The 13,834-nt window shown below is 42.2% G+C and overlaps 2 protein-coding genes across 2 annotated transcripts; one reads left to right on the top strand and one right to left on the bottom strand.

The window, feature by feature from the left end:
* Window positions 1-7,670, bottom strand: si:busm1-163l24.3. The gene is made up of 6 exons (XM_040119973.1): window positions 7,649-7,670; window positions 4,539-4,774; window positions 4,057-4,160; window positions 1,170-3,959; window positions 675-883; window positions 1-569 (listed from the first exon to the last, which is right to left on the bottom strand). The coding sequence occupies exons 2-6, from the start codon at window positions 4,720-4,722 to the stop codon at window positions 476-478; spliced, it is 3,381 nt and encodes a 1,126-aa protein (XP_039975907.1). The 5' UTR covers window positions 4,723-4,774; window positions 7,649-7,670; the 3' UTR covers window positions 1-475.
* phb (prohibitin) lies at window positions 7,669-12,047 on the top strand. Its single transcript, XM_040119985.1, has 7 exons — window positions 7,669-7,799; window positions 8,329-8,422; window positions 9,845-10,006; window positions 10,338-10,480; window positions 10,586-10,702; window positions 10,807-10,902; window positions 11,035-12,047. Exons 2-7 carry the CDS (start codon window positions 8,338-8,340, stop codon window positions 11,245-11,247), a joined length of 816 nt encoding a protein of 271 aa, XP_039975919.1. The 5' UTR covers window positions 7,669-7,799; window positions 8,329-8,337; the 3' UTR covers window positions 11,248-12,047.
* The last annotated feature ends 1,787 nt before the right edge of the window (window positions 12,048-13,834 follow it).

The following is a 13,834-nucleotide window of genomic DNA, read 5'->3' on the forward strand; positions in this document are numbered from 1 at the left end:
CTGTGCCCATTCTGTACAAAACCGAAGAGAAGCAAGGACAGGTTTTTACAAAGTCAATCATTTTACTCCCTGATTCCTTCTTATTCTTAAAACCACACAGGACTGTACAAAATGTATATCTATACAGTAATATGCACACTATACAGTACAAAATGCATTTTTACAAAACAACCTGTTCAGTAAGAAAATGTTCAGGAATGTTATTTGAAATACCAGAGACATGGACCACAGTACATGGTGGTTGGTCACATCTGTCACTTACATTTTTGAAAAATTATAACTCGAATTGTCTGTCTCTTAAAGAAAGCAACAATGAGGCAGGTTATAAAATTTAAAAACCCCAAATAGCTGCATTGATAACTGTAACTCTATTATCTAAGAAATATATACATTTCTATATACATCATCAGACATTGTGAATTAATTAAGAGTATAAAACTACATAAGAACTCCTCCGCTGCTGTTTTTTAAAACATTATTCTTGAGATTTGGCTGGTGGCTCTTCAATCCCATGGGCAGTCAAGATCTGAGACAAGCGAGTCAAGTAAGTGGAATCCGGGTAACCATTCCTGAGAGAGAGTAAAACAAGAAGTGCTCATCTCCGATAGATGGACCAGTGTTTGTGACCTTTAATTCTGCAGCTCTGTTAAGACATTCCCTTCGGCATCACTCACCCTGATTTGCCTCCCTGTAGGCTGGTCTTATGTGGGATGCAGTCCCAGGTGACCTTGGCCCCTGTCTCTTTGTCCGTCACTGTGAAGGTAAGTCCCTGCCTGAAGGCTTTCTCAAGCCTGGGCAGCATTTTCCTCGTCCTCTCGTTGTCAGGAAGGAAGGCTTCAAACAACCCCCCTCGAAATGGTTTTCCTGGAGATGGGTGATCCTTCTAGTAGGATAGAAAGCAAAGAACATAGTCATAAACAAAGGCTATAGATATTACCATGCATAAAAAAAGCTAAAAGCAAAATCCTATTATTAAAGCACTGTGTGATACTTATCACATAGCGTCCCCCTGCACAGAGGATAAAAATTTGCTATTCCAGTCTGTTGTACTTTGAATGACATTTGACAATAAACAAGCACGTGCTGCCTGGTGACTGCCGCTCACAGCAGACCAAGAAACATTTGGGGAACGGCTCTCTTTGACAATATGTTTAAAGTATGCCACTCACCCCTTGGATACCATCAGGAATGAAGTATGTGATCTTGATAGCAGAGTCCTTGTTGTGACCAGGTAGGCTGATGTGTAGATTACAGGAACTCATTTTGCCCTGGATGCCCTGGGGTGTCGCATCTGTCTTGGGACAAACTCGGCAGTGAATGTGGACTGTGTCCAGACATTTTGAGCACATAGTGGCCCCACACTCAGTTCTCATCACTGACATCCCATTGTCTCCACACACGCAGATGCACCCCGGGTCTCCCTGTCCTGACCTGGATTCTTCGGGGTTGTCCTGCACCTCTGATTGTCTTCCCTCTACACTGTCCTTTTGGGTAGAATGTATGGTTCCCTCTTTCTTAGGAAGGGCCATGGCTTTAACAGTATGGGCTGTTGTTGACCCGACACCATTCACATGTCTCACATTTCTATCATTTCCTGCTGTGGAGTGGTTGACAAGTGTCTCGGTCTTCTGTCCATCCATCTCCACTGTACCTATAATTTTCACTTTCTCCTTAATGACAGGGTCTTGCCTCACTGATGGATGTCTAACAGATCCATTCACAAGCTCTGTCTCAAACAAGTCACTTCTAGTGTTTGTTCTCCTTTCCTGGCCACCACCAGTCCCATCGGCTTCGCCTGCGTGGCTCTCTAGCATCCCCTGAGGATTACTGTTGCAGTGCAGACTTGTACTTTGCTCCACATTCATTTGTAAAGAAGTGGACGGATTCCAGTTGGATGTAGAGGGGCTAGGGAAGTCCTGTTGTTCAGGTATCTGGCCCAGATCTCCAGAAAATACCTCCTGCAGTGTAGCACCTACCTTAGAACACAACTGTTTTGGACCGAGAAGAAATAAGCTCTTCTTCAAAATCTGGATAGTAACCTTCTTGAAGCGGCTACGCACCTCAGTACAACAAGCCTGTAAAGTTTCATCTGCTGGATCAGTGACACCCAGCTCTGACAACAGCAGCTCCTGCACAGAGAAGTCTACACTAACCGACTCAACCAGCTTCTGTAAACCTAGCTGACATGAGCTTACTTTGGACGAGTTTGCACCTCTTAAGGTGACAGTCAGATCACTACTGCCTTCTGGGCGGCTCTCTTTGACCTGGACATCGGAAGTGAGGTCATCCACTAGGGTGCTGTAGGCTTCCTTTACGTGCTGCCACATCACCCAGGAAACTGTAATCTGTGCACTATACGCTATCCGCTTGTCCCTCCCCGTTTGGGTACTGAAGCTAGAAGGCCTGCCCCTGGCTCTGACTGTGGACTTGCTGGAGTCATCGTGACTCTTCTGACTCATAACCTGAGCCTTCTGCTGAGGTGTTCCTGAAAAACTACTGGCTCGCTTCAAGGCGAATCCAGACCCCGTAGGTGGAAGTGTAGTACTTACTGACAAATTGGGCTGAGTAGTGCCGAGAGTGGAGGTTAAACTCTTGGGTCGAGTATCCATTACATTTGAGTTGGAGGAGGTTTTATTCTGCATGGAGGCAAATGAATGCAACGCATCTCCACTTTTAAACAAGATGTCCCCTCCGGTGTTTTGGGGAACTGCTCTGGAGACTCTTTCACCAGAAATTCCTGCCGTTTCCAACAGGACGTCATGCCCTAGCATTGGCCCAGTGCGCGTTTGTCTACTAGGAGACGAGATCCTTCGTAAGGTGAGGTCAGTTGGTCGACTGCCTAATGCACTCAGCCCTGAATCCTTAAACCGAGCTGCCAGTTTGTACTTTCTGGCTCCTTCAGCTCTCCTCTCATCCTCCTCTGACCTCAGCAGCTGATCTATCCTATTATCCAGAGACCCTTCAGTGGAGGACATGGTGATGGGGACTCTCACCTCATCAGCAGGAGTGAATGAACTCGAATCATATGAAGGATATCTAAGAAGACTGGCTACATCCTCCTTTTTACCCGTCATTTTGTCATGGCCCAGGAGAAGGAACTGCTTGGCCTCAGACACGTCACTACTGCTCCCAATAATGTAAATATTTCTGTCATCTTCATTCAGAAGAAGCTTGGGAAATCTGACATTTAAGTTTTCTATTTCCCTTTGCAGTCCTCCCGTGGGGGACAGGATACCCTTAGGGAGCTGAGCTCGACGGATCTTGGTCTCATTCTCCTGGTAAAGCCTACTTATCGCCTTTCTTGCCAACTCCAGGTGCTCCTGCTCCTGACCACCCTCCCCGACTCCTGTTGTAACCTGCAGAAACAGAGTTGTCAACCCCTGGTTTGTCATATCCACCACCTCAACACCGTACTGGCTAAGGATATGGTGGTATTCCTTCCAGCAGTGTTTCTGCAGATACTGGAACATGTCTGCATCCATAATTATTGAGAAGTCCTCCTCTGTTGTGGGAGGGGGCCCAGGAAAATGCAGATCTGCACCCTCTGTTTGGCCAGTATGTTCCCAACCATATCCACTAGGTGTCAGGTCTCTACGGGAGCTCGAGTTGTCCTCATCGGATGGCCTGCCAGTGGGAACGTTCTCTCTTTGTTTATCTGGTTTCCTGTACTGATCTTCTGACCCCTGAGTATGAGACTTCTTTGCTGTCTTTACAGACCTGGAGGAACTGGGGGCAGGTTGACATGAGTCTTTGTTTTCTTCTGATTGTGGGCCTGCAGGAAGGCCAAGCAATCGAGCCAAGGCAGCCTGGACTTTGGAGTAGGTGCCACACAATGTACAGAATTCCTCAGCATCATAGATTATCTGGACATCGGGGTGGCTTTTATGGAGGCTTTTCAATGCCAATATTCCCCCAGGAAGCTGGCTGCAGTTGACAGTTGCTGATAAACTTAAGATGACCTATGATTATTGAAGAAGAGAGACAACAAACATCCATAGATTTTATTGTATCTTCAATATTTGTTTACATATTTTCACACATTCTAGTTAAATATACCTTGTCTGGGTCCTGGCTTTCGTGATGCTCAGTTACAATGAGTTTATACTTCTTCCCATCCACTTCCAGAATGTGTCGGCTCTGCTGAATAACTCTCTGTGCCACTGTGTGAGAGGAGTCACCAGAGGGAAATCAATCTCAGTCTGTGAGGCATCCTGACTAAGCGCTTTTACAACTGGCCACTCCATTGACTTGCATGCCAACTTTGCAGCTCAGTGTAAATCACTGGTGACAGCCAACACAGTGCAATACCTTACTAATACTCTGCAAATGATCGCGACTAAATTTTGGAGTCTTTGGAGTGAAAGTTAATGAAGCTTTTCATGTTGTACCCCGACACCTGCGTGTTAATGTAGTTAAGATAGTTACTAGTATCTGCACACCAACATGTCTCTGTAATAGAGTCAATTATTTATTCAGACACCCCCCCACACACACACTTCCTATGCACAGACATGCACACACGCCCTGACCCCACTAACCTTCGCCTTTCTCGAAGGTGATGAGGGCAGAGGCGGGCGTTGCCTTGACAATTGTGACAAAATCTATTTCCCCTCCTCCATTCTTGGCCCGCAGGAAATAGATAATTAGCTTGTCCTTCAGTCTGTCATCCTCAATGTCTGCGGGGAGACCACTCACCCTCACGGTCCTGCCCCGCTCCGCCATCTGCTGGGAGAAACACGGTAGCTGACTGCGAGGGAAGAAACTCGCGGCGGGGCTGCGAGAGGACAGCGACGCGCACACGCGCGCACACACACAGACACACGCACACACACACACACACACACACGTCACGAGGCAGCAGAAACCGTGAGCGCGAACACGAGCCCGGAGCTGACAGAATAGCCGAGGCACAAAGCGTCTTTAAGGAGGTGTTGATGTTTGTATCAGTCAACCACACAAAGACCCCACCCTTGCAAATAAAGAGGGGAGACATGTTTGATAATATAACACCCTCTGCTGGGGGTTACTAGGACCTTACACCAACGCACTCAAAAATTTCCATTCCAGTTGCCATCACCAATGAGTTTTTTATTTATTTATTTATTTATTTATTTTTAATTGAAACTCCGAGCAAATATTTTTGTAAAACTCAAATTTATTGAGGCGTCTTCTCCAGTTCCCCCGAAGCTGGTTATTTAAGTCAATGGCGGGCTCGGAGTTGACCTGATGCTATAGCCGCTGAGGTATTTTACTCTGTGTTGATGCAGAAGACATGTTGCAAAACCCCTTGTGCGATTTGGATGTGCACACGTGAAAATGGTAAATAATATCGACTGACAGACTGTGACATATGATGAAGGTGACGCCCCCGCCCTCTTCCTCCTTCCCCCCTACAGCCTGGCCGCCGTCTTGCTCTCAACGAACTGAGAAAGAATAAACGGCTCCAAAAGCTGCATTTTTTTTTTTTTTTTTTGTGGTAACTTGATGGTGCTTTTTTTCCCCCCTCACACGCGACGGGTGTTCGTTGCTGTGACACTATCACCAATAATGTGGAATTCTAAACTCTTCGAGTCCAACCTGCAGCCGACCAGCAAGATATGCGAACAATGTTGAATGTTTACTTGAACAGGATGTCAAAAAAAAAAAAAAAAAAAAAAAATGTAATGCACGCAGACGTAGAGAGAAAGACGGACTGCAGAGCCGAGTGTCAAGGAAGTGGAAAAATATCAAACTCATCTAAAGTGACACTCTGCCTATCGCACTATCGACGGGACGTGTGTTCGGGCCCGACGCTGCCATTATCGGACGTCAACCATCTCTCAGATTTGTAAACATTACTGACCTTACCAATGTTTCACGGGCGGTTTCTCTCTCTATCTTTCAAAGACCGTCACGCTTTGCGAGCCATTGGAAGAAAGTGAAACTACAAACCGTTGTGTGATTCGTCAGGTCCGCGCGAGGGGGCGACCGAATGCCGTCCCATTGCGCAGCCTGTACACTGTAAGGCATTACTTCACCGTACATACGTAGTGTGTGTGTGTGTATATATACACACACACACACACACACACACATACACACACACACACACATATATATATATATATATATATATATATATATATATATATATATATATATATATATGCAGGAGCTGGTTTCTCTGGTCATGGTGCATTTACTCAATTACTGTACTTGAGAAATTCTATTTTATGTTACTTTATACTTATACTCCTTTACATTTGATAGGAAAATACTTTACTTTTTACCGCATATAAAGTACTTGAATTGAATCCCACTGTTACCAGCTGCAACATTAGTGATGCTCGAATGCGGCATCACTACTTATAATCCAACAGGTAAGTAATGAGTATTTTTTACTTTTGGTCCACTTAGTATATTTTACTGCTAATTCTTTTGTACTCTTACTTAACTAAGATTTTGAAGGGCAGAGTAGTTTTACTATACTCACTTTTGCTACTTTTACTTAAGTAAAAGGTCTGAATACTTCTTCCACCCCCGGCCATATCAATACCGAAATAACCTACAGAGTGTAGCATTTCTAACCCACCTCGGTCCAACGCAGAGTGTGTGTATGACTGTGGTCTGTGTGCCTGCTTATCACATGCAGGCACACAGACCACAGTCATACACACACTCTGCGTTGGACCGAGGTGGGTTTAGAAATACTACTCTCTGATCAGTTTAACCGATAATACACAAGATCATACAATTATCTAAGTTACTCCACAGAGGGACAGGTTCAGTCACAGTATCTGGTATTGAAGTTGTCATAGTCTGTATATTGCTATTGTCTGTGGGTATTGTAATGGACAATAATGCAGTTATTTTGTTCACACAGTAAACTGCAATGATAGTGCTCTCTGCAGTAATGGAACGTAACTAAGTACATTTACTCAAGTACTGTACTTAAGTACAATATTGAAGTGATTGAGCATTTCCATTTTATGTAACTTTATACTTCTACTACGTTTCAGACGGAAATTTTGTACTCTTTACTCCACTACATTTATTTGACAGCTTTAGTTACTTTGCAGATTCTGATTATTGATCCAAAATATAATCAACTAATAAATTAAGATGTATTATTATGGATTGAGCCAACCAGCGGTACATAAAGTAGTAAAAATTAGTCCCATCTTTATCAGCGGCAACATGAATGATGCATTAATGCATCAGTAATATATATCATTCTGAAAAGGGTCATTCTGCATAAAGAGTAGTTTTTCCTTTGGTGTATTTTTATCCTAATACTTGTACTCAAGTACTCAGATACTTAAGTATTTCTACACTGTGGTGTTGCTACTTTTTTCTCAAGTAGAATATCAGAGTACTTCCTCTACCACATGGCTCTCTGACATTTCACAGGGTCATACAGCAGGGACATAATAGCGTACTTAGACGATGGAGAAAAATAAGGGGACAGAAGGTGCGAAATTCAAGCTGAAATTAAACTCTCGCACGCTCTTTTCGTTCACTAAGTTTGAGTGCAAGAGTTTGATCTGAATGCCCCGCAGTAGGCTAGGCGCGGATACGGAGTGGGTTGTGGGCTATGATCCTCTGACGATTCTTTTGTTCAGTCAGTGCCAGCAGGTAACAGTAGCGCACCGTTACGTTAAATGCGTACCGCTTAGCCACGGGCCGTAGAAGAAGAGGTCCGCCTCTTGTCCAATCAGAGGATACGTTGCTTCATCCAGTGCGCAGGCGCTGCGGAGTAGCTAGTTCATGTGTTGTACGTCGCGTCCGGTGGAGGTCACAGACATCTGAGAGAAACCGAGGTGAGTTATGACACAGAGAGAAAAAGGCTTTCTTGTATTGTTACACGTGTGTATAACTATAATTACAAAGCGAACTGGAGACTATAGTTGTATGTGTAATCCACAAATAACGTTATATCACGGGTGTTGAGTAAGTCTTATCAGCGAGAGGTAACATGCGTAGCCGGCGTGCTATTTGGACTCGGCCGACGCAAGCTTTATTGTCGTTTTAATATATCTCACGTTTTATAAGGAGTTTAATAAGTTATAGTGCTAAGTTATACGTTACAGTGCTCGGTTTATTCATCTTAACTTCCCAGCTGCCTCAGTTCACAGCTAGCTGGTGAGCTAATGCTAACTAGTGAGCTAACATCCTCAGCCTTGGCATCACTCAGCTCAAGGCCGAAGCCAAATGTTATTGCAGAGAAGGGATTTGACCGGGCTTTACAAAGACCGCCACTAACGCTTAAAGGGTTTACAATGCGTAGGCGTAATGTTGTTAATGTGTGCTAATGGTTTCAACCTCTCGCCCCATCTTCACCGCCGACAGGTTGCCGTCATGGCCAAGCTGTTTGAATCTATTGGGAAGCTGGGGCTGGCCCTCGCCATCGGCGGAGGTGTTGTGAACTCTGCCCTTTTCAACGGTGAGTGCCGGTCAACTGAACACCTCACACATCAATTAAGCAATCAATTAATTTTTCACTCGTTTCTCAAGCGAAAATGCCAAACATCTGCTTTTCTTTGTCTTATGCAGTTATGAAGCTGAAACAATTAGTCGATCAGATGATTGGCGGAGAAATAATAGACAATTATTTTGATTAATCAATCGTTTTTCTTCATCTTTTTTGGGCTAAAATAGTGAAACGGTGCCAAATACTTCATTCCAGAGAGGATTTGCTGATTTTCTTTGTCATATATCACAGTAAACTGAATATATTTAGGTTTTGGAGTGTGTGGCAAACAAAACAAGACATAGGACACCTTCAGTTCTGCAAAGTTGATATAGACTATTTTTAACAATTTTTTTTTTTAATATTTCATAGACCAAACAATTAACCAAAAAAAAAAACCTGCATATTAAAAAATAATGAAAATAATAGTTAGTTGCAGCCTCATTTGATGGAAAACTAAATATCTTTGTTTTATCTTGGGCTGCACATTAACTCATTACCATTCAGTCTTCAAGCATAATGCGGCTATTTTCAACTTGGGCCTATTTATCTAGTTATTACCACAGTGATTCTGATGTCATTGACATCAACACTGCAGTACTTAATCAAAAAGACTGGGCGATCATAACGTGCTAATTAAGACTGCTGAATGACACATTCTGTGGATATTATTGTATTAAGTTGTACCACCCTTTTTTTGCATCTTCAAAATAGGGCAGTACATTTAAAATTTCATATGGTGGTAAAGAGAGCTCAGCACATTGCAACTTAATAAAACATATGCAAATAGACAAAGCTCAAGCAAACGAAGAAAATATGTTTACCACTTTGCAAAACATAAGCAGCATTTGGATAAAATGCTGCAAATAAATGAACACATGCAAATTAAAAATGGGACAACACATAAAGAATAGAGAAAACGTGTTTTTAAACTCAGAAACGCCCAAAATCCAAAACAACGTACTTTTTTTTTTTTTTTTTTCCTTCCTTAACATTCTGTGTATTTCTGACATAATTAGTTATTGACTACACACTCGGTGTTATTTAACATTAGTATTTACTGGTGTGTTCAATGTCCCCTGGAAACCTCCACTGTGCTGTAACTCAAATCTGTTATGTACAATTTTGCAGCGTTTATCAATTTGTGTTTTCTGTATTTGCAGAGTGTTTCAAAAATACTGAGGTAGAGTGGTAAAATTGATGAATGTGTTTCATAAAATTTGTCAGTTATAAACTCCACAGCAGCCATGTAGCTCTTCAACAATCTAATTTATATAATTTGAAAAGTTCTCAACAAAATATAGGACAGTTGTAGAGCTACAAACTGTAAAAATGTGTATGCTGTATACACAAACCTTTTGGCAGAGAGATTAATAATTATCTGTGTTTCCACAGTTGATGCAGGACACCGGGCTGTGATATTTGACAGGTTTAGAGGAGTGCAAGAGGCTGTTGTTGGTGAAGGGACCCACTTCCTTATTCCCTGGGTGCAGAAACCTATTATTTTTGACTGCCGCTCCCGTCCACGCAACGTGCCTGTCATCACAGGCAGTAAAGGTACATCAATAAACTACAAAACTGTTGCTCTGCCATTTTCTACTGCTGTCTATACACTTTCTTTGTCTCGCAAAAATCAGTAGGCTGTATGGGTTGTTTAAGGATATTTTCCTAGTTTTATTTCATAATAAAAAATCTATAAGCTGACACGGCAAAGATCCAAATCTAACAATTCTATATGTGTTTACATTTTGTCTATATACTGTGTAAGCATTAACTAAGACTGAAACTTATACTCTACACACAAGGTAGTATTAATCTATGAAAAAATCTTTTTTACTGTAGGCTAATGTATGCACTATGAGTTACTTTTGAACCATTCGCCCCACAGATCTGCAGAATGTAAACATCACATTGCGTATTCTCTTCCGGCCGGTGAGCAGCCAGCTGCCACGCATCTTCACTAGTATTGGTGAGGACTATGATGAGAGGGTGCTACCATCCATCACCACAGAGGTCTTGAAGGCTGTAGTGGTGCGTATCAGTCAAAAAAGCAAAATGACAAACAGATGAAACTTTTTTTTGTTGAGAATGAGCAGATAAATAAACTCAAAAAAATACCATGTCTTCTTCTCACAGGCTCGGTTTGATGCTGGTGAGCTAATCACCCAGAGAGAGCTTGTGTCTCGCCAGGTCAGTGAGGACCTTACGGAAAGAGCCTCTACCTTCGGCCTCATCTTGGATGACGTTTCACTGGTATGAAGCTGCTGGCAGATTTTGCACCAAAGTCCATTTTATGTTTGTGGTTGGATCTTAACTGGGGGAAATAATTATATTGTGTTTTTTTTTTTTTTTCCCAGACACACTTGACCTTTGGCAAGGAATTCACTGAGGCTGTTGAGATGAAGCAGGTGGCTCAGCAGGAGGCTGAAAGGGCCCGTTTTGTTGTAGAAAAGGTATTATTTTTAATGTAAAAATCATCCCCGTCATCCCTATAGTACTTGTGCATTTAAAACTTTGTATGCAATCTCTATGGGAGGAAAAAAAGTCAAAGGTTGAATCAGAGTAATTTTTTTTATCCATTTTAGGCAGAGCAACAAAAGCAGGCTGCCATCATCTCAGCAGAGGGAGACTCTCAAGCTGCCTTGCTCATCGCCAACTCCCTAATGGAGGCCGGCGATGGTCTGGTAGAGCTGCGTAAGCTGGAGGCAGCCGAGGACATCGCTTTCCAGCTCTCCCGCTCTCGCAATGTCACTTACCTACCCTCAGGACAGGGCACGCTGCTCCAGTTGCCCCAGTGATAACATCTCACACCGTGTCCACCCAACTCGTGCTGTCTCCACCCGTTACATGGGCCGTGAAAGGGGTGGTTGGAGGATTCAACAAAGGACTCTCCCGACTTCACACACACATTCCTCCCACTCTTTCTCTAACCAACTCTGGACTGGGCTCTGCTGATTGTAGGGTGGCGGGAGACAAAGTGAGAGGTCTGAGGTGGCTACATTTATGAAGTCCACCCATGTGTATGGAAGTGGAGAGGGGTTAATAGCTCCATCGCTCCACCAGCGCACGCATATACATATATATATTAGTACTTTGTTTTCAATAGAATTGACAATGCAGTAAATTCTCTAAAGATTTGTCTTTGCCACATTGTTTCAGATTATGAGCGCTACATGTGTGGAAAGCAGCAGTGTTTTTTACATCAAGAGAAAACAGTCTGATTCCTTCAAAAGATTAGCCGATAAATTGTGAACGATAAATGCTGTTACTCTGTTATTGTTGTGCTCAAATCTGAAACAAAAGAGAGGCTCTTCTTTGGATTCACACTTTAAGACATAACTGAATAAAGATGGTTTATTCATTTGAAATAAATACTGTGTTCTGACTTGCTAGATGGATAAGATTTCTGCTTTCTAGCAAATTATGTCTTCATAAATGATTATTGCCACCCCCATTCAATTGGAATGTGCCTGTCAGAAAGTAGATAATGATCCTTCATTCTCTACTGTTGTCGCCGTGTCTTTGGTTTGTGTGGAGACAGTAAAAGCCCCGTGTTTCAGTAATGGCTCGACTGAACAATAAAATTGTCTTTCTACCTCCCAGTGGTCAGACTTCTTGTTCAAGGCCTGGAGTTGTTCAGCATTTCCTATTAAGTGTAATAACTGTCACAGCATGAGGGTGCTTCATAATTGCACCATCTCTTTGATTACAATAGCAGAGAAGGAGTCAGTTGCACTGTTCACCGTTGCTTCCGTAACAACTGCTCCATTATCTTTCAAAAATTAATAAAAGTTTTATCTGTCACTGGTAGCTTTGGCGACGGAGTGAAAGTTTTAAGTTTTGTGGTGGTGTGTTGTGAAAAATGAAAAACCGTTTAAATGTTTTCAGAGACATAGTTCAAGGGGAAATCATGTCAGATTAATGAAACAAATTTTTGAAGAAGGCATGGTTGTGATTAAAATGGATGCATTCCTGGTATCAGATGTCTTATATCCATCATTAATTTTTAAACCCTTGTCCTATGCATTGTCATGGATGTATTTTATTTATATTTTCATCTTTAATTTGGTCATTTTCCTGAAATTCTCCACTAATGAGGTAAGCAAGCAAGACCAAGGAATATCTTGCGCGTTATGTTAATGGTTGGTAGGAAACAGAACAATAAACTTGAAACTAAATTTGCTATCACCAAACACAACTCAATGGACTCAAGGGCTAAAACAAATCTACACAATGGAGTATATAACCATGGTCGAATTAACCCCGAGGGGTCCCTGGGTTTTTCGCTTCTCCACTACTGACCCCCCCCCATAAGTTAAATGGCCAAACAGTACTTCAAGGGCTGAATTGATTAGTGACTCAATTGATTAGAGGATTGACAGGAAATTTACTGTCAACAACGTTTATAGTTGATCCATTGTTTAAGTTGATTCTTTTTAAGCAAAAATTCTCTGGTACCAGCCTCTGCAAATCTGATTAATTGCTGCAATTAGATGATGTTCCCTTGGGCTTCAGAGAATAATGATGGGCAATTTTGACCATTTTTTTGACATTTTATACACTGTATAACCGATTATTAAATAAAATTATTGTGTAAAAATAATATCAGATGAATTGATTATAAAAATTATTTTTGGTTGCATCCTTACACTACCCGTATGATGTAATATTACAACAATGATGTAATCCCTATGATGTAATATTGCAACAAATGAGCACAATATAAACTAAATCAGTAAAGGTATTCACAATTTTGACACAGTCCCAAGTCCCTCTACAAGACCAGGGCTACAAGATGGAGGAGCCGTCTTAGTTGATAGTATACTTCAAGTGGTGCTTTTTTTTAAACAAGTTTGCGAAAATTAAAATTACTTAGACTCAGATTTTATGGAGTAAATTTGGGCCCCTGAGTACTTGCCCGCTTTGCCCAGTTTGTAATCCAATTTTGAATATGACAGCCCAATTGCAAATGAAGATGGACCCTTTTCTACAAAGATGGACATGGACTGAGGTTTATTTTGTGTGTGAATGCCTGTCAGCTCTAAACCAAATGTCAAGTCTTTTTTAAAACCGTATAAAAACTCAATAAATTAAAAAAATATATATATTAAAATTGAGGAGCGAGAGTTGATGGTACAAATAGAATAAATTAATTACACTTTCAGGATTTTCCTTTGAGAGGATAAACGGTCCTCAGGGTCTGCTCATTATTATTTAATCAATCAGTGATTTCAGCTCGGCGTGCGCGCGCCCCGTGCCCTGTCTGGTTTTGGAGGGGAGACCCAGACACGCCGCCGCGCGCGCCTGCCCAGACAGCGGCCTCAATTGCCTGGGATGAGCGCGGGACGGCAGTGGTAGCGCGAGAGCTTGGCCGGGCCACGTAGC

The sequence above is a fragment of the Xiphias gladius genome, chromosome 3 (genome assembly GCF_016859285.1).
Source record: "Xiphias gladius isolate SHS-SW01 ecotype Sanya breed wild chromosome 3, ASM1685928v1, whole genome shotgun sequence".
Classification (NCBI taxonomy): Eukaryota; Metazoa; Chordata; class Actinopteri; order Istiophoriformes; family Xiphiidae; genus Xiphias; species Xiphias gladius.